At 40.3% G+C, this 22,538-nt stretch overlaps 1 protein-coding gene across 1 annotated transcript in view; it reads left to right on the forward strand.

The window, feature by feature from the left end:
- The window catches only part of SHMT2 (serine hydroxymethyltransferase 2), a 290,678-nt gene that overhangs the window by 184,089 nt on the left and 84,051 nt on the right, over positions 1-22,538 (forward strand). Inside the window, 1 exon segment of the mRNA XM_053708176.1 lies at positions 18,319-18,418. Coding sequence (XP_053564151.1) covers positions 18,319-18,418 — 100 coding nt within the window.

A 22,538-nucleotide genomic window follows, 5' to 3' on the forward strand; every position in this document is an offset into this window, starting at 1 on the left:
CCTCGCCTCGAAGAGTCTCTGAGTTATCGGCCTTACATTGTGATTCTCCTTATCTGATTTTTCATTCAGACAAGGTAGTTCTGCGTACTAAACCTGGGTTCTTACCTAAGGTAGTCACTAACAAGAATATCAATCAAGAGATTGTTGTTCCATCATTGTGCCCTAACCCTTCTTCAAAGAAGGAACGACTTCTGCACAATCTAGACGTAGTCCGTGCCCTGAAATTTTATTTACAGGCAACTAAAGATTTTCGCCAAACTTCTTCCCTGTTTGTCGTTTATTCTGGACAGAGGAGAGGTCAAAAAGCATCTGCTACCTCTCTCTCTTTCTGGCTTCGTAGCATAATACGTTTAGCCTATGAGACTGCTGGACGGCAGCCTCCTGAAAGAATTACAGCTCATTCTACGAGAGCTGTGGCTTCCACGTGGGCCTTTAAGAATGAGGCCTCTGTTGAACAGATTTGCAAGGCTGCAACTTGGTCTTCTCTTCATACTTTTTCCAAATTTTACAAATTTGACACTTTTGCTTCTTCTGAGGCTGGTTTTGGGAGAAAGGTTCTTCAGGCAGTGGTTCCTTCCGTGTAAAGATCCTGCCTGTCCCTCCCGTCATCCGTGTACTTTAGCTTTGGTATTGGTATCCCATAAGTAATGGATGACCCGTGGACTGACTACACTTAACAGGAGAAAACATAATTTATGCTTACCTGATAAATTCCTTTCTCCTGTAGTGTAGTCAGTCCACGGCCCGCCCTGTTTTTTATGGCAGGTCTAAAATTTAAATTAAACTCCAGTCACCACTGCACCCTATAGTTTCTCCCTTCTCGTTTGGTTTCGGTCGAATGACTGGGTATGACGTAGAGGGGAGGAGCTACATAGCAGCTCTGCTTGGGTGATCCTCTTGCACTTCCTGTTAGGGAGGAGTTAATATCCCATAAGTAATGGATGACCCGTGGACTGACTACACTACAGGAGAAAGGAATTTATCAGGTAAGCATAAATTATGTTTTTTCCCGCGTGGCTGAAAAATATTAATAGAGGACTTATTGTTTAATCATTTGAGTGATTGATTCAGTAGTGGCTATTTCGAATGGTTCTTTCCTGTTAACTGAAAGAGGAAGATACTTCGGGATTATCTAACAGAGAATTCTCAGACTCAGATGAATATTATATTATTTTTGATCCTGAGATTGTTTTTCTTTCAGTGTTTTAGATTGACATTTCCATCTGTTACTTTAGGAGGTTTTAGCTATCCTGGGCGACTCCGACTCTACTGGGGCAATCTATACTTGTGCGTCCAGTAAGTTATAAGGAAAGGAAGAGTCATCATTCCCTATATTTAAAAACATATCCTCCATAGCCGACTCAGCTAGGGAGTTTTGGAAAATATTTCCTAGGGTGGAAGAAGTTGTTTCCAGCTTAACTAATTGGCCTGAGGCTACTAAGTCGGAAACTTTCCTGGATAAAATCCAGGATAGGTTAAAAGCAAAGGGGCTAATTTTTTTACTTTCAAGTTATCAAACTGGGGGCATAGGTTTCAGGTTTCTCTGTTCCAGCTCACAGAGCCTCATGGTTAGTGCCTTGTTCTTCGGATGTATGCTTTGTCTAAGCTTGTAGGGAATAATTTCTTTTGAAATTTAAAGGATTTCAACAAGAAAAAAAAAAGAAAAAGAGAAAACAAAAAAGACCTCTCAGACCTGGGATTTATTGTTCCAGTCCCAATACAGGTACAGGGTTGGGTTTTTTTTTATCCCAATTGGTTACCATATAATGAGGGAACCTTCAGACCACTTTTTAGATCTCAAGGGTCTAAACATATTTATTAGTGTACCGTCCTTCTAGATGGAAACTATTCGTTCCATTCTTCCCTTGATCCGAAAGGGTCAATTTATGAGTAGGTTTAAAGGACGTGTACCTGTATGTTCCCATTCTCCAGGATCATCACAAGGTCTTAAGGTTTGCCTTCTAGCCAAACATTTCCAGTTTGTGGCTCTTCCTTTTGGTCTTGCCACGGCTCTCAGAATCTTCACAAAGGTTCTGGGGTCTCTGATTGTGGTGCCTCGTTCAAGAGGCATTGCGATGACGCCGTATCTGAGCAACATTATAGTTTAGGCGCCGTCCTTTCAGCTAGCAAATTATTACACGTAATTGGTAGTGACTTTCCTAAGGTCACACGGGAGGTGAATCTAGAAAAGAGCTCTTTAGTTTCTTATACAAGAGTGACCTTTCTACGGACCATCATAGACTCTGTCTATGAAGATTTTTCTGACAGACATCAGGAAATTAAAGATTTTTGTTACTTGCCTAGCTATGCAATCTTCTCCTCGCCCTTCAGTGGTTCAGTGCAGGAAGTTAATAGGTCTGCTGGTAGCAGCGATGGACATCGTCTCGTTTGCTCGCTTTCATCTCAGAGCTCTGCAGTTGGACATGCTCAAATAATGGATTATCCCCTCGACTTCTATTGGCACAGGAGACAGTTGTCTCTTCCTTGGTGGTTGTCTCTAGAACATCTCTCCCAGGGAACGTGTTTTCGCAGACCTTTCTGGGAGATTGTGACAACAGATGCCAGCCTTCTGGGGTGGGGGGCAGTTTGGGGCTCCTTGAAGGCTCAGGGGATATGGTCTTAGACAGTCTTTGTTAACCATAAACTTTCTGGAACTGAGAGTGATCTACAATGCTCTTCTGGCCATGGCCTCAGCTGGCTTCAGTTTAGTTTATCAGGTTCCAGTCGGACAACATTAAGTCAGTTGCCTTGCCTACATCAATTATCAAGGAGGAACAAGAAGTTCCTTGGCGATGGCAGAGGTCTCCAAAATAATTCAGTGGGCGGAGACCCATTCTTGTTGTCTGTTGGCAATTTCTATCCCAGGAAGGTGTATTTTCTGAGCAGACAGACTTTTCATCCGGGGAAGTGGGAACTTCATCCGGATGTGTTCTCCAGTCTGATCCTCAAATGGGGTCAGCTGGAGTTGGATATCATGGCATACAGGCAGGATGCCACACTTTTGAGGTACGGGTTGAGTTCCAGAGATCCTCAGGTGGATCTGATGGATGCTCTGGCGGCCCCTTGGTCCTTCAATCTAGCATATGTTTCCTCCATTTGCTTTCCTTCCTCAAGTGATTGCCCGGACCAAACAGGAAAGGGCTTCAGTGATTTTCATAGTAACTGCCTGGCCTCTCAGGATTTGGTATGCAGACCGGGTAGAGATGTCGTCTTTACCTCCTTGGAGGGCTCCACTTAGAAAAGAGCTTTTGAATCAGGGTTTTTCCATCATCCAAATCTAGATTCTCTGAAGCTGACTGCTTGGAGATTGCACGGCTGATTCTAGCCAAGCGAGGTCTTTCTGACTCAGTCATAGACACTTTGATTCAGGCTCATAAGCCTGTCACTAGAAAGGTTTCTCATAAGATTTGCCGTGAATACCTTTTATTGGTGCAAATCCAAGGGCTGCTCCTGGAGTAGAATTAGGATTCCTAGACTTTTTTATCTTTTCTCCAGGACAGATTGGAGAAAGATTTATCAACAAGTTCTTTAAAGGGTCACATTTCAGCATTATCTATCCTTTTACACAAGCGTCTAGCTGATGTTCCTGACGTTCAGTCTTTTTGTCAGGCCTTAAGCAGAATTAGGCTTGTATTTAGACCAATCCGTGGAGTCTTAATTTAGTTCTCAAGGTTCTTCAAGGGGTTCAGTTTGAGCCTATGCATTCCTTAGATATCAAGCTGTTATCTAGGAAGGTTTTATTTTTGGTAGCAGTTTCTTCTACTCACTGAGTTTGAGCCCTCAGCGTTACAATGTGAGTCTTCTTACCTTATTTTTCATGCGGATAAGGTCATATTATGTACGAAATTTGGATTTCTGCCCAAGGTTGTTTCTGATTGAAACATTAATCAGGAGATTGTTGTACCTTCCTTGTGTCCTTATCCTTCTAAGGAGAGGTTCTTACACAGTTCGGATGTAGTTCGTGATTTGAAGTTTTATTTACAGGTGACTATAGACTTTTGCCAGTCTTACTCTTTGTTTGTGGCATTTTCAGGCAAACGTAGGGGACAGAAAGTTATGGCTGTTTCTCTATCTTTTTGTCTGAGGAGTATTATACGTTTGGCATACGAGACTGCTGGACAGCAGCCTCCTGAAAGGATTATGGATCATTCCACTAGGGCTGTTGCTTCCTCATGGGCATTCAAAAATGAATCTTCTGTGGAACAGATTTGCAAGGCTACAAGTTGGTCTTCTCTTCACACTTTTTCAAAGTTCTACAAATTTGACAATTTTGCCTCAGCTGCTTTTGGGAGAGAGGTTCTTCAAGCAGTAGTGACTGTCGTTTAGGTTCCCTGTCTTTTCCCTCCCTTATCATCCGTGTACTCTAACTTTGGTATTGTATCCCACAAGGAAGGATGAAATCCGTGGTCTCATCGTGTCTTTTAAAAAGAGAGGAAATTTATGCTTACCTGATAAATCTATTTCTTTTTAGACACAATGAGTCCACGGCCCACCCTGTTCTCTGAGACAGGTTATTATTTTTTGTAACCTTCAGACACCTCTCCACCTTGGCTTTTCCTTTCTCTTCCTAACTTTGGTCGAATGACTGGAGTGGGAGGGAAGGGAGGAGCTATTTAACATCTCTGCTGTGGTGCTCTTTGCCTCCTCCTGCTGACCAGGAGATGAATATCCCACAAGTAAGGATGAAATCCGTGGACTCATCATGTCTAAAAAGAAATAAATTTATTAGGTAAGCATACATTTTCTTTTTTCTAGCATTGTTCACTTGCTTCAACATGCTAATCATTTTATCTGTGATGCTATTTTTGATATCATCAAAATTGATGTTAAATCTATGTATTTAGCTATTTTAGCTTGAAGAGCTTTGTGGCTCAAATATTGGAATGCTGACATGGTCTAGATTACTATCTTTCTTTCCAAGGTCACAATTTATTTGGTTCTCAGTTAGATTGCATTATTTCAAATGTCACAGGGGGAAGGGAGTTTTTTTACCTCAAGATAAAAGATCTAAAGGTAAATCTAAAGCTTCTAATAGTTTTCATTCTTTTTGAAAGAATAAGGAACAGAAACCAAATCCTTCTCCCAAGGAATCTGGTTCCAATTGGAAGCCTTCCTTATGTTGGAATAAATCCAAGCCTTTTAAGAAACCAAAGCCAGCCCCCAAGTTTGTATGATGGTGCGGCCCTCATTCCAGTTCAGCTGGTGGGGGCAGATTCAAATTTTTCCAGAAAATTTGGGCAGATTCTGTCCAAAATCATTGGATTCAGAGCATCGTCTCTCAAGGGTATCGAATAGGATTCAGTTACCACGGATGCCAGCCTGCTAGGCTGGGGAGTAGTCTGGGACTCGTTAAAGACTCACCAGCATGGCCTCGCAGGTTTTGGTATGTGGACCTTGTTCAGATGTCCAGTTGTCAAACCTTGGCCACTTTCTTTAAGACCGGATCTTCTGTCTCAAGGACCGTTTTTTCAATCAGGATCTCAAATCATTAATTTTGAAGGTATGGAAATTAACGCTTAGTGCTTAGTCATAGAGGTTTCTCTGACCTCAGTGATTGATACTATGTTACAGGCTCGTAAATCTGTTTCTAGGAAGATATATTTCCGAGTTTTGGATAGATCTTTATTTATAGTGTTTTTTTTCATAACTTCCTCCTGGACTTCTTTTAGAATTCCCTAGAATTTTAGTTTCTTCAGAATTGTTTGGATAAAGGTTTGTCTGCAAGTTCCTTGAAGGGACAAATCTCTGCTCTTTCTGTTTTATTTCACGGAAAGATTGCTAAACTTTGAGATTCACTGTTTTGTTCAGGCTTTGGTTTGTATCAAGCCTGTCATTAATTCAATCTCTCCAACTTGGAGTCTCTTATTTGGTTTTGAAAGCTTTACCAGGGCTCCTCCTTTTGAGCTATGCGCATTCTTTGGATATTAAACTACTTTCTTGGAAAGTGTTGTTCCTTTTGGCTATCTCTTCTGCTAGAATAGTTCTGAATTATCTGCTCTTTCTTGTGAGTCACCTTTTCTGATTTTTCATCAAAATAAAGCAGTTTTGCGGACTTAATTAAAATTTTTACTAAAGTTGTGAATTCTAAACATTAATAGGATTAGGACACAAAGAAGGACAACAATTTCCCTAAGAATTCTTTGGAGAGATCCTTACATTCTCTGAATGTTGTAAGAGCTTTGAAATATTATTTGAATCTACTAATATATTTCAGGAAGACTTCTAGCTTATTTGTTGTCTTTTCTGGTTCTAGGAAATGGTCAGAAAGCCTTCTGCATTTCCTTGGCATCTTGTTTAAAGCTTTTGATTCATAAGGCTTATGTGGAGTCAGGTCAGGCCCGCCTCAGAGAATCACAGCTCATTCTAACTAGAATCAGTCTCCACTTTGTGGGCTTTTAAGAATGAAGCTTCAGTTGATCAGATTTGCGACTTGTCTTCTTTGCATACCTTTAATAATTCTACCGTTTTGATGTATTTGCCTCTTTGGAAGCAGTTTTTGGTAGAAAAAGTTCTTCAGGCAGCCTGTTTCAGTTTGATTCATCTGCTTATGTTTGAAGTTTTTTTTTTTTTCAATTATAAGAAAAACTATTCCTTTTTGGTTGTGGATTTAATTTTCTCAGTGGAAAATGTATGTTATTTTATCCCTCCCTCTCTAGTGACTCTTGTTTGGAGTTCCGCATCTTGGGTATTTCTATCCCATACCTTCACTAGCTCATGGTCTCTTGTCCAATCACATGAAAGAAAACATAATTTATTTTACAAAGATATGACGAGTCCATGGATTTCATCCTTACTTGTGGGAATTTTATCCTCCTGCTAACAGGAAGTGCAAAGAGCACCAAAGCAAGATATATATATATATGGTTCTGAAGGTAACCATGAGAGCATCTTCAGTGTGGAGACCGGTTTCATGCTACAAAGCAGCATTAAGGTATGTGCAGCCTTTTTTTCTGAGGAGACTTGGTTATCAGAACTGGCTGGCATTATTTCCCTGTATGGGAATGGGGGTAAGCAGTAAAACCTATTTTAATAAGAGGGTGTTACTGGAGTCCCCTATTTTATATTATCATTAGTTGATATTTGGGCATTATGTGACATTGGAGGACAATTAAAAAACAATGTCTTATGTTTTTTTTTATTTTTGGGCACTAAACTTATTGGTTTTATGCTTTATTGTGCGGTGTGTTTTACTTTAGTGCAAAACTGCATTTCCATGCGGTGTTGTTTGGGCCTACTCCAACTTTTGACCTTAAAGGGCGGAGCCTATTTTGGCTCAATTTCTTCAGCAGCAAACAGTAACGCGGTGGCTCCTGGACTGTGTAGCTGGTCTAAAGGGTTGGAAACTTTATTCGAAGTACCCTGGGGGCAGGTAGGCGAGATGCAGAGTGTATTTTTATCTATCTATCTTTGACTACATGTTGATATAAGTACTTCTAAAGCCCTTATTTCTGCCCTTGCTTCTAGGTGCAGTAATTTTTGGATTAACCAATGATATTAAGTTAAATTTGGAAAATTTAGTTTTTTGTGCATTTTGGAAAAATTGTTCACTTTTTCTTTTCTTAAAGGCACAGTACACGTTTTTTTCTAATGTAGTTTTTATGCCTATATATGTGTTTTTAATGACTTTTGTGGTATTACTAGTAGTTCAACATGTCTGACATTGAGGTTTCTCATTGTTCTATGTGTTTAGAAGCTATTGTGTAACTTTTGTACTGAAAGGGCTTTTACAATGTAAAAGCATATTTTAAATAAAGTAGTGTGTAGCCTAGGATGATTCTCAGTCTGAAGAGAATCAGGATATGCCATCTAATTCTCCCCAAGTGTCACAACCTTTTATGCCACACAAGCGACGCCTAGTACTTGTAGCGCCGTCTAATTCCCTTTACTCTGCAGGAGATGGCTGCAGTTATGTCAACAACCTTACAGAGGTATTGTCCTAAATACCAGTGTTGCAAGGGTATACGCAGGTAGGTCAGGTATTAATGTAAATACTGAATCCTCTGATGCTTTATTAGCTATTTCCAATGTTCCCCTCACTGTGCTCTGAATTGGGGATTAGGGAATTACTGTCTGAGGGTGACATTTCTGATTCAGGAATGTTTGGCCTCAGACAGATTCGGACCATGCTATGTCATTTTATTTAAGCTTGAACACCTCGGCCTGTTGCTTATGGAGGTTTTAGCGACTCTGGATGATTGTGATCCTTTTGTGATTCCTCCAGAGATAATTGTGTAAAAATTGATAAATAATTTGGATGTTCCTACTTACACTGATGTTTTTTCCGGGTTCCTAAGAGAATTTTGGAAATTATTAGTAAGGAATGGGATAGACCAGATATACCGTTTTCTCCCTCTCCCTAATTTTAAGAAATGTTTCCTATATCAGATTACCATTCGGGACTCAGGCAAGCAGCCCCTAAGGTAGAGGGCAGCTATATCTTCCCTAGCTAAGGTACTACTCATACCCATGAGGATAGTTGTGCTTTCAAGGATCCTATGGATAAGAAATTAGATGGTCTACTAAAAATTATTTGTTTAATCAGGGATTTCTTTTACAACCTACGGCTTGCATTGTTCCAGTAACTACTGCAGCAGCTTTTTGGTTTGAGGCTCTAGAAAGAGTCTCTTAAGGTTGAGACTCCATTAGATGACATTCTCGATAGAATTAAGGCTCTTAAGCTAGCTAATTCTTTTATTACTGATGCCGCTTTTCAAATTGCTAAATTAGCAGCAAAAAATGCAGGATTTGCTATTTTAGCACATAGAGCATTGTGGCTCAAATCTTGGTCTGCTGATGTGTCATCAAAACATAAGCTTTTAGCTATCTCCCTTTAAAGGTAAGACCCTTTTTGGGCCAGAATTGAAGGAGATCATTCTCTAATATTACAGGAGGTAAGGGCCATGCCCTACCTCAGGATAGGTCGGTTAAAATGAGGGGTAAACGGAATAATTTTCGTTTTTTCGGAACTTTAAAGGAGGACCCCCGCTTCTTCCTTCTTCCACAAAGCAGCGATGAAGGGGTGGCCCCCGATCCAGGACCGGATCCTAGTAGGGGCAGACTTTCTTTCTTTGCTCAGGCTTGGCAAGTGATGTTCAGGATTCCTGGGCACTAGAAATAGTGACCCACAGTTATCAATTGGAATTCAAGGTTTTTCTCCCAAGAGGGAGATTTCATCTTTCAAAATTATCTGCCAACCAGATAAAGAGAGAGGCGTTCTTACGCTGTGTAAAAGACCTTTTTACTATGGGAGTAATCTGTCCTGTTCCAAAATTGGGACAGGGGTTTTACTCAAACCTGTTTGTGGTCCCAAAAAAGAGGGAACGTTCAGACCCATTTTGGACCTCAAGTGTCTAAACAAATTTCTAAGAGTTCCATCATTCAAGATGGAGACAATTCGAACGATTTTGCCAATGATCCAGGGGAGGGTCAATATATGACTACCGTGGATTTGAAGGATGCTTACCTTCATATTCCAATCCACAAAGATCATCGGTTTCTAAGGTTTGCCTTCTTGACAAACATTATCAGTTCGTGGCTCTTCCTTTCGGGTTGGCCACAGCACCCAGAATCTTCACAAAGGTTCTAGGGTCTCTCTTGGTGGTTCTCAGACTGCAAGGATAGCGGTGGCGCCTTAATCTGGACGATATTCTGATTCAGGCGTAAACATATCATCTGACAAAATCTCACATGGACACAGTGTTGTCTTTTCTGAGATCTCACGCTGGAAGGTGAAACATAGAAAAGAGTTCACTTGTTCCATAGAGAAGGGTTCCTTTTCTGGGAACTCTGATAGACTCAGTAGCCATAAAAGTATTTCTGACGGAGGTCAGAAAATCAGATTTTGAATACTTGTTTGAGCACTTCTGTCCATTCCTCGGCCATCAGTGGCTCAGTGTATGGAGGTAATCGGATTAATGGTAGCGGCAATGAACATCGTTCCGTTTGCTCACTTTCATCTCAGACCACTGCAACTGTGTATGTCAGTGGAATGGTGATTATGTGGATTTATCTCCAAAGATAATTCTGGATCAAGAGACCAGAACCTCTCTTCTTTGGTGGTTGTCGCCAGATCATCTGTCCCAGGGGACTGTTTCTGCAGACCCTCGTGGGTGATAGTGACAACAGATGCCAGCCTTCTGGGCCGGGGTGCAGTTTGGAACTCCCTGAAGGCAAGTATCAAGACAATCAGTTGGGCAGAAGGCCCAACTCTTGTCATCTGTCAGCAATCTACATCCCAGGGGTAGAGAACTGGGAAGCAGATTTTCTAAGTCGACAGACTTTTCATCCGGGGGAGTGGGAACTTCGCCCGGAGGAATTTGCCTCATTGATTCTCAGATGGGGCAGACCGGAATTGGTTTTGATGGCATCTCGTCAGAATGCCAAGCTTCCAAGATACGGATCCCGGTCAAGGGATCCTTAGGCCGAACTGATAGATGCCTTGGCAGTACCTTGGTTGTTCAGCCTAGCTTATGTGTTTCTGCCGTTTTCTCTCCTCCCACGCGTGATTGCTCGAATCAAACAGGAGAGAGCTTCAGTGATCCTGATAGCACCTGCGTGGCCACGCAGGACTTGGTATCGGATCTAGTGGACATGTTCCTCTCTCCCACCGTGGAAACTTCCGTTGAGACAGGACCTTCTCATTCAAGGTCCTTTCCAACATCCAATCTAATTTCTCTGCAACTGACTGTGTGGAGATTGAACGCTTGATTTTATCGAAGCGAAGATTCTCTGGTACAGTTATCAATACTTTGATACAGGCTAGAAATCCTGTCACTAGAAAAATCTATCATAAGATATAGCGTAAATATCTTTTGGTGTGAATCCAAGGGTTACTCATGGAGTAAAGTTAGGATTCCTAGGATCTTTGTCTTTTCGCCAAGAAGGATTGGAGAAAGGTTATCAGCAAGTTCCTTAAAGGACAAATTTCAGCTTTGTCAATTCTGTTTCACAAACGTTGGCAAATGTATCAGATGTTCAGACTTTTGTCAGAGGATCTATCTACGAATTCAGCCTGTATTTAGACCTACTTACTCCTCCCTGGAGTTTGAATTTAGTTCTTCAAGTTCTGCAAGGGGTTCCGTTTGTACCTATGCATTACATAGATATTAAAACTATTATCTTGGAAAGTTCTGTTTTTGGTTGCTATTTCTTCTGCTCGATGAGTTTTCTGAGCTTTCAGCATTACAGTTGATTCGCCTCATCTCATATTTCATTCTGATAAGGTGGTTTTTAGCTACCAAACCTCAGGTTCCTTCCTAAGGTTGTTTCCAAATAAGAATATTAATCAGGAAATTCCTTCCTTGTGTCCTAATCCTTCTAAGAAGGGAGCGTTCTGTTACATAACTTGGACGTGGTCCGTTGCCTTAAAGGGACAGTCTACACCAGAATTGTTATTTTTTTAAAAGATAGATAATCCCTTGTTTACCCATTCCCTAGTTTTGCGTAACCAACACAGTTATATTTATATATTTTTTACCTCTGTGATTATCTTGTATCTAAGCCTCTGCAGACTGCCCCTTTATTTCAGTTCTTTTGACAGACTTGCATTTTAGCCAATCAGTGATGGCTCCCAGGTAACTTCAGTGCACGAGCACAGTGTTATCTATATGAAAAAACATGAACTAACACCCTCTAGTGGGGAAAAACCTGTTAAAATGCATTCTTAAGAGGCGGCCTTCAAGGTCTAAGAATTAGCATATGAACCTCCTAGGTTAAGCTTTCAACTAAGAATACCAAGAGAACAAAGAAAAATGGTGATAAAAGTAATTGGAAAATTGTTTAAATGTTACATGCCCTATCTGAATCATGAAAGTTTTTTTTTTTTTTTTTGGACTAGACTGTCCCTTTAAAGTTTTACTTATATTCAACTAAGGATTTCCGTCAATCATCTTCATTATTCATTGTTCTGGAAAGCGTAGGGGTCAGAAAGCAACGGCTACCTCTTTCTTTTTCTCTTTTTGAGAAGTATCATCCGCCTGGCATATGAGACTGCTGGACAGCAGCCTCCTGAAAGAATTACGGCTCATTCTTCTAGGGCTGTGGCTTCCACATGGGCTTTTAAAAACGATGCATCTGTGGAACAGATTTGTAAGGCTGCGACTTGGTTGTCCCTTCACACTTTTTCCAAATTTTACAATTTTGTTTCTTCTGAGGCTATCTTTGGGAGAAATGTTCTTCAAGCAGTGGTGCCTTCATTTAGGTTCCTGTCTTGTCCCTCCCTTTCATCCGTGTCCTATTGCTTTGGTATTGGTTTCCCACAAGTAAGGGATGAAATCCGTGGACTCGTCATATCTTTGTAAAAGAAAACTAAATTTATGCTTACCTGATAAATTACTTCTTTACCGATATGACGAGTCCACGGCCCACCCTGTTCTTTTTAAGACAGTTTTTCTTTATATTTTTTGTGAACTTCAGTCACCTTTGCATCTTTTTAGCCTTTCCTTTTTCTCTTCCTATACCTTCAGCCAAATGACTGAGGGTGGGGGGGAAGGGGAGGGGCATATATACAGCTCTGCTGTGGTGCTCTTTGCCACTTCCTGTAAGCAGGAGTAATATCTCACAAGTAAGAATGAAATCCGTGGACTGCATCATATCGTAAAAGAAAGGTAATTTTCTTATGGTAAATTCTTCCTGAGAAAAGACAAAATCCTTGGGGATCCTGACCTTTATTCAAGAATATCCCTTAAACTCACACCATAAAGATATTTATGCCATATCTTATGGTAATTTCTTCTAGTAACAGGCTTACGGGCCTGAACCATGGTCTCAATAACCGACTCGGAAAAACCATGCTTGGCCAAAATCAAGCATTCAATCTCCAAGCAGTAAGCTTTCATAGAAACGAGATTCGGATGAAGAAAGGGCCCTTGAAGCAGAAGGTCCTTCTTAAGAGGTAGTCTCCACAGAGGTAGGGACAACATATCTACTAGATCCGCATACTAGATCCTGCAAGGACACGCAGGAGCTATTAGAATCACTGATGCTCTCTCCTGCTTGATCCGAGCGATGACTCTCGGAAGGAGAGCAAATGGAGGAAACGGGTACGCCAACCTGAAGTTCCAAGGAACTGCCTAGAGCAATCTATCAGAAAGGCTTGAGGATCCATTGACCTCTACCGTACTTGGGGTGCTTGGTGTTCTGACGAGACAACCATCAGATCCAATTCCGGTAACCCCCCATTTGGCTGTTACCCTGGAGCTTCACCTCCCTCCTTGCTCTGAAGGCAAAGAGAATGACTGGGGTTTGTGGGAAGGAAGTGATACTTAACAGCTTTGCCTCCTCCTGCTGGCCAGGAGTGATATTCCCAACAGTAATTGATGATCCCATGGACTCATCGTGTCATAAGAAAGAAAGTAGTAATCTGTAAGCAAGATTTTTTAAATGCTGCAGATCGCCTAAGCCAAGTATTGTATTTGCAGCAATTTAAATAAAAAGGAAAAAAATAAAACTTTGTTATAGAATTGGCATCTCTTGGGAGCGTTAGACAAGCATAAATTATCACACAAAAGCAAGAGGTGTTTAATGTCCCTTTAAAGGGACCATAACACCTTGCAATTACAAGACATTTTAGTTGTGCTGCTATAAAATAACATATCCAGCCAAGTCTTAATGTTTTTAAAAACACATTAACATCCTTTTAACTGCATTATTTATCAATAGCAAAACTTCACCCACCATTTGCCTTATATGGAAAAGCAATCGGGCTTTAGTCTGCAGACAACAAGGCTAGCCTTGGCTATAATGTTAATATAGAGTGCATTAATATATATTAATATAGAGTGCATTGAGACCATGGTCAGGCCCATAAGCCTGTTACTAAAAGAATTTACCATAAGATATGGCGTAAATATCTTTATTGGTGTGAGTCTAAGGGATATTCTTGGAAATAAGGTCAGGATCCCAAGATTTTGTCTTTTTCTCCTGAAGGCCTTGAGAAGGGGTTATATGTCAGTACCCTCAAGGGTCAGATCTCTGCTCTTTCCATTCTGCTTCACAAGCATCTGACGGACTATCAGATGTACAATCCTTTTGTCAGGCTCTGATCAGAATCAAAATCTGATCAGAATCAGGCCTGTGTTTAAATCAATTGCTCCACCTTGGAGTCTTAACCTTGTTCTTAAAGTTTTACAACAGGCCTCAGTTTGAAGCCCATGCACTTCATAGATATAAAATTATCTTGGAAGGTTTTGTTTCTTACTGCTATTTCTTCTGCTCAAAGAGTTTCTGAACAAACCAAGTTTGGTTTTCTTCTTAGGTTGTTTCGGACATATTAACCAGGAAATCGTTGTTCCTTCTCTCTGTCCTAATCCTTCTCTTCTCAAGGAATGCTTATTACTCAACTTAGACGTTGAAAGTGCTCTTAAGTTCTACTTTGCAGGTACAAAAAGACTGTGCTTTGTTTGCATTTCTGGGAAACCTAAGGTCAGAAAGCTACTGCTACTTCTTTCTCTCTGGTTGAGAAGTTTTCTTTGCTTGGCATATGAGACTGCTGGACAGCAGACTCCTGAGAGGAATTATACAGCTCTTTCTACTAGGGTGGTGTCTTTTTCGTTGGCCTTCAAGAATGAGGCTTCTGTAGAACAGATCTGTAAGGCTGCGACTTGGTCTTGTTAGCACACTTTTTCAAAATTCTATAACTTGTATACTGTGCCTCAGCTGAGGCTTCTTTTTGGGAAGCAGTGGTGCCTTCTGTTTAGGTTACCTGTCTTGTCCCTCCCCTTATCTGTGTCCTCTAGCTTGGTATTGATTCCTAACACGTAATTGATGATCCCATGGACTCACTGATGTCATAAGAAAGAAAACAAAATGTATGCTTAACTGATACATTTCTTTCTTTCTTGACACTGTGAGTGCACACCCCTCCCTGTTTTTTCAGATGGTTTTGTTTAACAACTTTCAGGCACCTCTGCACCCTGTGTTACTTCCTTTCTCTCCTTTTCCTTCGGTCGATATGACTGGGGTTTGTGGGAAGGGAAGTGATACTAAACAGCTCTGCTCTGGTGCTCTTTGCCTCCTCCTGCTGGCCAGGAGTGATATTCCCAACAGTAATTGGTGATCCAGTGGACTCGCCTTGTCAAGAAATACATTTATCAGGTAAGCATAAATCTTGTTTTTTTGCTTCTCTAGGAAATGCAAAAGAGCTTAAATTTCACACAAAAGCAAAAGGCGTTTAATGTTCCTTTAATAGTGCCCGATTCTATACATTTGTTGTTAATATGGGACAATTAAGTAACCAAATGAAAAATGTAACCTCTTAAACAGGATGCGTAGTCATTGTCAGTCATTCTGTAGTCAGGAGTTCTGTTTCTTTGCCTTTCGGAAAAATGTAATTACGGAAGGAATCAACTCGGTGTATTACTGGTCCATATGTTATTTACTTTGGTCTTAATGCACGTAGTGTTTTTTATTGTATTTTTTTTTATTATTATTTTAGAGAGCTATATTTTTATATATTGCAACTGCTGTGTAATGTTCACATTCTATAAATCTAATTAGAAATCATTTAGGAAAACTTATTTAATAGTAATCCTGCATGCTCCAATATTGATGTGACTTGGTATTTGTACAAAATACATAGGAGCATTTTCTTCTTTATTCCAGGGTCACAGTAGTCTCTCAATAACTCTTTCCTTTGTTAAATAGGATTATAGTGTATTTATATATGGAGCCACCTGCTGGCTGTGATATAAAATGTGGTTATTAATCAGTTGTGATGGCTCTCAGGAATACTGCAGGATGAAACAGGATTCTGTGAACAAGTGTTTCAGAGCCCTGTATGCAAATGCCGATTTATTTTTTATTTTTTTATTTATTTTCCCCCCTTCAGTTTATTTGTTAACAAAATAAATAATCTTGTGATTGGCTATAAGAATTTTAGGAAGGTATTTAAATATTTACAGCAATTACTGCAAAATAATTACAGAATGAAGTTGTGAGAAATATGATAGTGAAGACATAACAAACCGTAATATTAAAGGGACCCACTTAAATATGTTTGTGGGAGCATGACGTTTTATAAACAAATTTTACTTTCATTCCAATATCTATTTTGCTTAATCCTCTCCTTTGTAGCCTTTGTTTAAAAGTAATTCTAGGTGAGTTCAGGAGGGCGAGTTGAGGCACGTACACGTGTCTTTAGCCATCTGGCTGCAGTGTTTGCAACAATGTTTATAACAATGTTATACAAAGTCGCAGTCACTGCTATCCTTCGGGTGCTAATGACATTCCACCCAATGTCTTTCCTCCTTTCCAAATAAATGTGTTAATATACTTTGGAAATGTAATGTTTTATTAAATTAACCTTCTGCAGTAGATATTGGAAGATTTTCCTATCGTTTAACCTGATCTTTTAATCGCTGGTGTATAATTGATTGTCTGCATAAAAAGAGCTAAACTACAGGAAAAGGGGACAAAGTAAAACAATGAAAGTATATTGCAAAGTGTTTTTTTACTATGCCTTCACCTTTATGCTTTAAAAAATGATAAATTGTTCTTCTATAATGTTGCATTATCAAACTGAAATACATAGCACTGTGCCTGTACTGCAGGTTAATAATTGGTAGAGCTTGCACACAAGCAGTATTATATTACTGCTGGAGTTGGACAATGATTATGAAACTCTCTTTGAATGTTTCCAGCTTTTGGTAGCTCTGGATTGTAACTGCTCATTCTTGCAGTGCTCCTCCATCTGAGGGTTACAGTTAAAGGGATACTAAACCCAAATGTTTTCTTTTATGAATCGGTTAGAGCATGCACAACTATAATTTACTGCTATTTTCAATTGTTCTTCGTTCTCTTGTTATCCTTATTGAAAAGTAGTAATGAAAGCTTAGGAGCTGGCCCATTTTTGGTTCAGACCTCTAGATAGCACTTTCTGATTGTTGGGTACATTTACCCACCAATCAGCAAGCGCTAACCCAGGTGCTGAACCTAAAATGGACCGGCTCCTAAGCTTTCATTCCTGCTTTTCAAATAAAGATATTAAGAGAATTAAGAAAAAATGATATGAGCAGTAAATTAGATAGTTGCTTAAAATTGCATGCTCTAACCGATTCATAAAAGAAAAAAATGTGGGTTTAGTTTTCCTCTTATATTAGGCATGTGTGCGGACTGGAGGTAGCTTGTGTTAAAGGGATACTGAACCCAAATTTTCTTTCATGATTCAGATAGAGCATGCAATTTTAAGCAACTTTCTAATTTACTCCTATTATCATTTTTTCTTCGTTCTCTTGCAATCTTTATTTGAAAAATAAGGCATCTAAGCTAAGGAACCAGATAATTTTTGGTTCAGAAAAATGGACAACAATTGTTTATTGGTGGATTAATTTATCCACCAATCGGCAAGAACAACCCAGGTTGTGAACCAAAAATGTGCCAGTTTCTAAACTTATATTCTTGCTTTTCAAATAAAGATATCAAGAGAATGAAGAAAAATTGATAATAGGAGTAAATTAGAAAGTTGCTTAAAATTGAATGCTCTATCTGAACCATGAAAGAAAAAAATTGGGTTCAGTGTCCCTTTAAGTTTTTACAGGTAATAGAAAACTAGACAGCGCTCAAACAATATTGCTAAAAAAAAACCAGAATTTATTAAAATATATAATATGTAAAAATACGGGGGGAAAACAAGGATGCTTGCATAATATTGAAGGTCCACAAATGTAGCTTGTCCACCTATCTAAACTCTGGCTAGACTATATGACGGGACTAAATGATAGGAAGACATTGCATTTGAAAATCCTCTCTTTCAAAAATTATGGATGTCAGGTTAGTTAATCACACTCTAAAATATAAGGTCCCAGTCATTTTTAAATGGTGTAAACATGCTGTCTAACAAAACTGCTTTGGCTGTTTAGATCAAGCATCGGGGAAACTTACTGCTGGACTTCCATCATGGTTATATTTAAGTACATACAGTAAAATGCATACACCCCTCATGTACAAGAACAATTAAAATAAAACATAATGCGGACAATGTATCAAAAAGTATTTTATTAAAGCAATGCTCACTCTTAGTCTTATGCAAGTTTTGTTATTTAAGCTGAAAACCACACAGTAAAGAGCAAATCAAATGTAACTGAATATAATTCTTGGATTCAGGGAATGTTATATAAGCAACTTGGCCTGCACCCTTGTTAACTTGATGTTGCAGAACAACTTAGTGGGTGGTTGTCTAATTATTCATTATGTGATATGCTGGGTTGCATCTAATTCTACAGAACCTGCCTTGTGTCATGTGAATCTAATTTAATTAATGATCTTTCTAGGGACTTCTATAGGTATTGTGTTATCCTTTGTTTGTGTGTTATATATCTACAGGCCAATTCCCCAATGTTTCGTGAATATGCTCTGCAAGTCTGAAGAATGCTAAATCCATGTCTGCCTCCCTCCTACAGAAGGGCCTACACGCTTGTGTCAGGTACTGTGACAGGATGATAAAGCAACTAACTTTACACTTTAAAGGACAGTCTAAGCCACACAAAAATGTTGTTGTTTAAAAAGTAGATAATCCTTTTGTGTACCATTACTATTTTTGCATAACACACCACTGTTATAGAAATATACTTTCTTTCTCTTGTAAGGTGTATCCAGTCCACGGATTCATCCATTACTTGTGGGATATTCTCCTTCCCAACAGGAAGCTGCAAGAGTATCACCCACAGCAGAGCTGTCTATATAGCTCCTCCCCTAACTGCCACCCCCAGTCATCTCTCTTGCAGCTCTCGACAAGAGAAGTAGCTAGAGAGATGTGTGCATTAATGTAGTTTATCTTCAATACAAAAGTTTAATATTTTCAAATGGTACCGGAGTTGTACTATTTTAGCCTCAGGCAGAAAGTTGAAGAAGAGTCTGCCTGTGGTTTTTGATGATCTTAGCAGTCTGTAACTAAGATCCACTGCTGTTCTCACACATAACTGAAGAGATGGGGTAACTTCAGCTGGGGGAATAGCATGCAGGGTCTCCCTGCTCTGAGGTATGTGCAGTTTAAAATTTTTCTAGAGAGATAAGCTAGAAAATGCTGACAATACCGGATTTATTAAAGGTAAGCCTGATTACAGTGATTTAATAACGGACTGGTATCATGCTTGCTGTAAAGGGTAATATTTTTGTTATTTACTCTCATTGCTGAATAGATATAACGTTTGCTTGTGGTATATAAACGTTTATTACACATTGGTGATAAAACTTTATTCTGGGGCCCAGTTTTTTCCACATGGTTGACTAGATTTTGCCTAGGGATAGTTTTTTAAGGCCCTACTCACTGGGAGTACAGGTTAGGAGGGGCCTATTTTCGCGCCTAAATTGCGCAGTAGTTTTTGCAGCTTGAGACATCCAGCTTCCCTGAAGGAGTCCCCCTGAACATACAGGACCTCTCTAAAGGGTTTTTGTGCCTTACAAAGTCGTTGTTTGGGCAGGTAGGAGCCACAGTAGAGCTGTGGCAGTTGGTTGTGACTGTTTAAAAACGTTTATCGTTTTTTTTTATCCGGTTTTGAAACTAAGGGGTTAATCATTCATTTGCAAGTGGGTGCAATGCTATTCAGTCTATTATACACACTGTAAAAATTTCGTAAAATGTACTGCTTTTTCTCACTGTTTTGCAGTTTTCTGTGATTGTTTTTTTTCTCTTAAAGGCACAGTACGATTTTATTTTTTGCTTGTTCAGTTATTAAAGTGTTTTCCAAGCTTGCTGGTCTCATTACTAGTCTGTTTAAACATGTCTGACATAGAGGAAACTCATTGTTCATTATGTTAGAAGCCATTGTGGAACCCCCTCTTAGAATGTGTACCAAGTGCACTGATTTTACTATAGATTACAAAGACCATATTCTAGCTTTAAAAATTTATCACCAGAAGAAATTGACAAGGAGCAAGTTATGCCATCTAACTCTCCCCACGTGTCAGAACCTATAACATCCCGCTCAGGGGATGCCAAGTACATCTAGCGCACCCATTGCGTATACCTTGCAAAACATAGCGGCAGTTATGAATCATACCCTTACAGAGGTATTATCTAAACTTCCAGGATTACAAGGAAAGCGAGACAGCTCTGGGACTAGAATAAATACAGAGCTCTCTGACGCTTTAGTGGCTATCTCTGATACACCCTTCACAATGTACTGAAGCAGAAGCAGGGAGCTTCAATCTGTGGGTGATTTTTCTGATTCAGGGAAGATACTTCAACCTGATTCTGATATGTCTACATCTTAAATTTAAGCTTGAGCACCTCCGCATATTGCTCAGGGAGGTCTTAGCAACTCTGGACGACTGGGACACTATTGTAGTCCCAGAGAAATTATGTAGATTGGATAAATACTATGCAGTACCTACTTAACACTGATGTTTTTCCAATCCCTAAGAAGGTTTTCTGAAATTATTACTAAGGAATGGGATAGACCAGTTGTACCGTTCTCTCCCCCTCCTGTTTTTAAAAAGATGTTTCCTATAGACGCCGCTACACCAGACTTGTGGCACGACGGTCACTAAGGTGGAGGAAGCAGTTTCTACTCTAGCTAAGCGTACACTTCCTGTCGAGGACAGTTGTGCTTTTCTAGATCCAATGGATAAAAAATTAGAGGGTTACCTTAAGAAATTTTTATTCAACAAGGTTTTATTCCACGCCTCTTGCATGCATTGCCCCATTCACTGCTGCTGCAGCTTTCTGGTTTGAGTCTCTAGAGGAGGCTCTACAGGTTGAACCCCATTGGAAGATATTATTGACAAGCTTAGGGCCCTTAAGCTAGCGAATTCATTTGTTTCTGACGCTGTTGTCATTTAACCAAACTAACGGCTAAAATTCAGGTTTTGCTATTCAGGCGCGTAGGGTGCTATGGCTTAAATCCTGGTCAGCTGACGTGACTTCAAAGTCTAAACTTCTCAACATTCCCTTCAATGGACAGACCCTATTCGGACCTGGACTGAAGGAGATCATTTCTGACATCACTGGAGGAAAAGGTCACGCCCTTCCTCAAGACAGGTCCAACAAATTAAGGACCAAACAGTCTAGTTTTCGGCCCTTTCGAAACTTCAAGAGTGGCGGCAGCTTCAAACTTCCTCTAACACAAAGCAAAAGTGAACTTTTGCCCAGTCTAAGCCGGTCTGGAGACCTAACCAGGCTTGGAACAAGGGGGAAACAGGCCAAAAAGCCTGCTGCTTCTGCCTCTAAGACAGCATGAAGGAGCAGCCCCCCGATCCGGAAACGGATCTAGTAGAGGGCAAGACTCTCTCTCTTCGCCCAGGCTTGGTCAAGAGATGTCCAGGATCCCTGGGCATTGGAAATTGTGTCCAAGGGTTATCTCCTGGAATTCAAAACCTCTCCCCCAAAAGGGAGATTTCATCTCTCACATTTATCTGTAAACCAGATGAAGAGAGAGGCCATTCTTACATTGTGTTTGAGACCTCCTAGTTATGGGAGTGATCCACCCAGTTCCAAAGGAGGAACAGGGGCAGGGCTTTTATTCAAATCTGTTTGTGGTTCCAAGAAAGAAGGAACATTCAGAACCAATCTTAGATCTCAAGATCTTAAACAAAATTTCTCAGAGTCCCATCCTTCAAGATGGAGACTATTCGAACCATCCTTCCTATGATCCAGGAGGGTCAATATATGAACTACCGTAGACTTAAAGGATGCTTATCTTCACATCCCGATACACAAAGATCATCATTGTTTTCTCAGGTTTGCCTTTCTAGACAGGCACTACCAGTTTGTGGCTACTTCCCTTTGGGTTGGCCACGGCACCAAGAATCTTTACAAAGGTTCTAGGGTCCCTCCTAGCGGTCCTAAGGCCGCGGGGTATAGCAGTAGCCCCTTGCTTAGACGACATTCTAATACAGGTGGCGACTTTTCAAATCGCAAGGTCCCATACGGACATTGTTCTGGCATTTCTGAGGTCCCGTGGGTGGAAGGTGAACCAAGAAAGAGTTCTCTATCACCTCTACAAGAGTTTCATTCCTAGGATTCGGTAGAAATGAAGATTTAACCTAACGAAGGCCAGATTGTCAAAACTTCTAGACTCTTGCCGTGTTCTTTATTCCACATTCTCGTCCTTCAGTGGCAAAATGTATGGAAGTAATCGGTTTAATGGTAGCGGGCAATGGACATAGTACCGTTTGCCGCCTACATCTCAGGCCGCTGCAACTTTGCATGCTCAGCTCAGTGGAATGGGGATTACACAGATTTGTCCCCTCTACTAAATCTGGATCAAGAAAACAGGGATTCTCTTCTCTGGAGGCTATGTCAGGTCAATCAGTCCAAGGGATTAGCTTCCGCAGGGCCAGATTGGACTATAGTAATGGACAGATGCCAGCCTTCTCAGCTGGGGTGCAGTCTGGAACTCCCTGAAGGCTTCCGGCTCGTGGACTCAGGAGGAGGCACTCCTTCCGATAAACAATTCTGGAACTAAGAGCGATTTTCAATGCTCTTCAGGCGTGGCCTCAGCTAGCTGGGGTCAGGTTCATCAGATTTTAGTTGGACAATATCACGACTGTAGCCTACATCAACCATCAGGGGGGAACAAGGAGTTCCCTAGCAATGTTGGAGG

The sequence above is a fragment of the Bombina bombina genome, chromosome 3 (genome assembly GCF_027579735.1).
Source record: "Bombina bombina isolate aBomBom1 chromosome 3, aBomBom1.pri, whole genome shotgun sequence".
Classification (NCBI taxonomy): domain Eukaryota; kingdom Metazoa; phylum Chordata; class Amphibia; order Anura; family Bombinatoridae; genus Bombina; species Bombina bombina.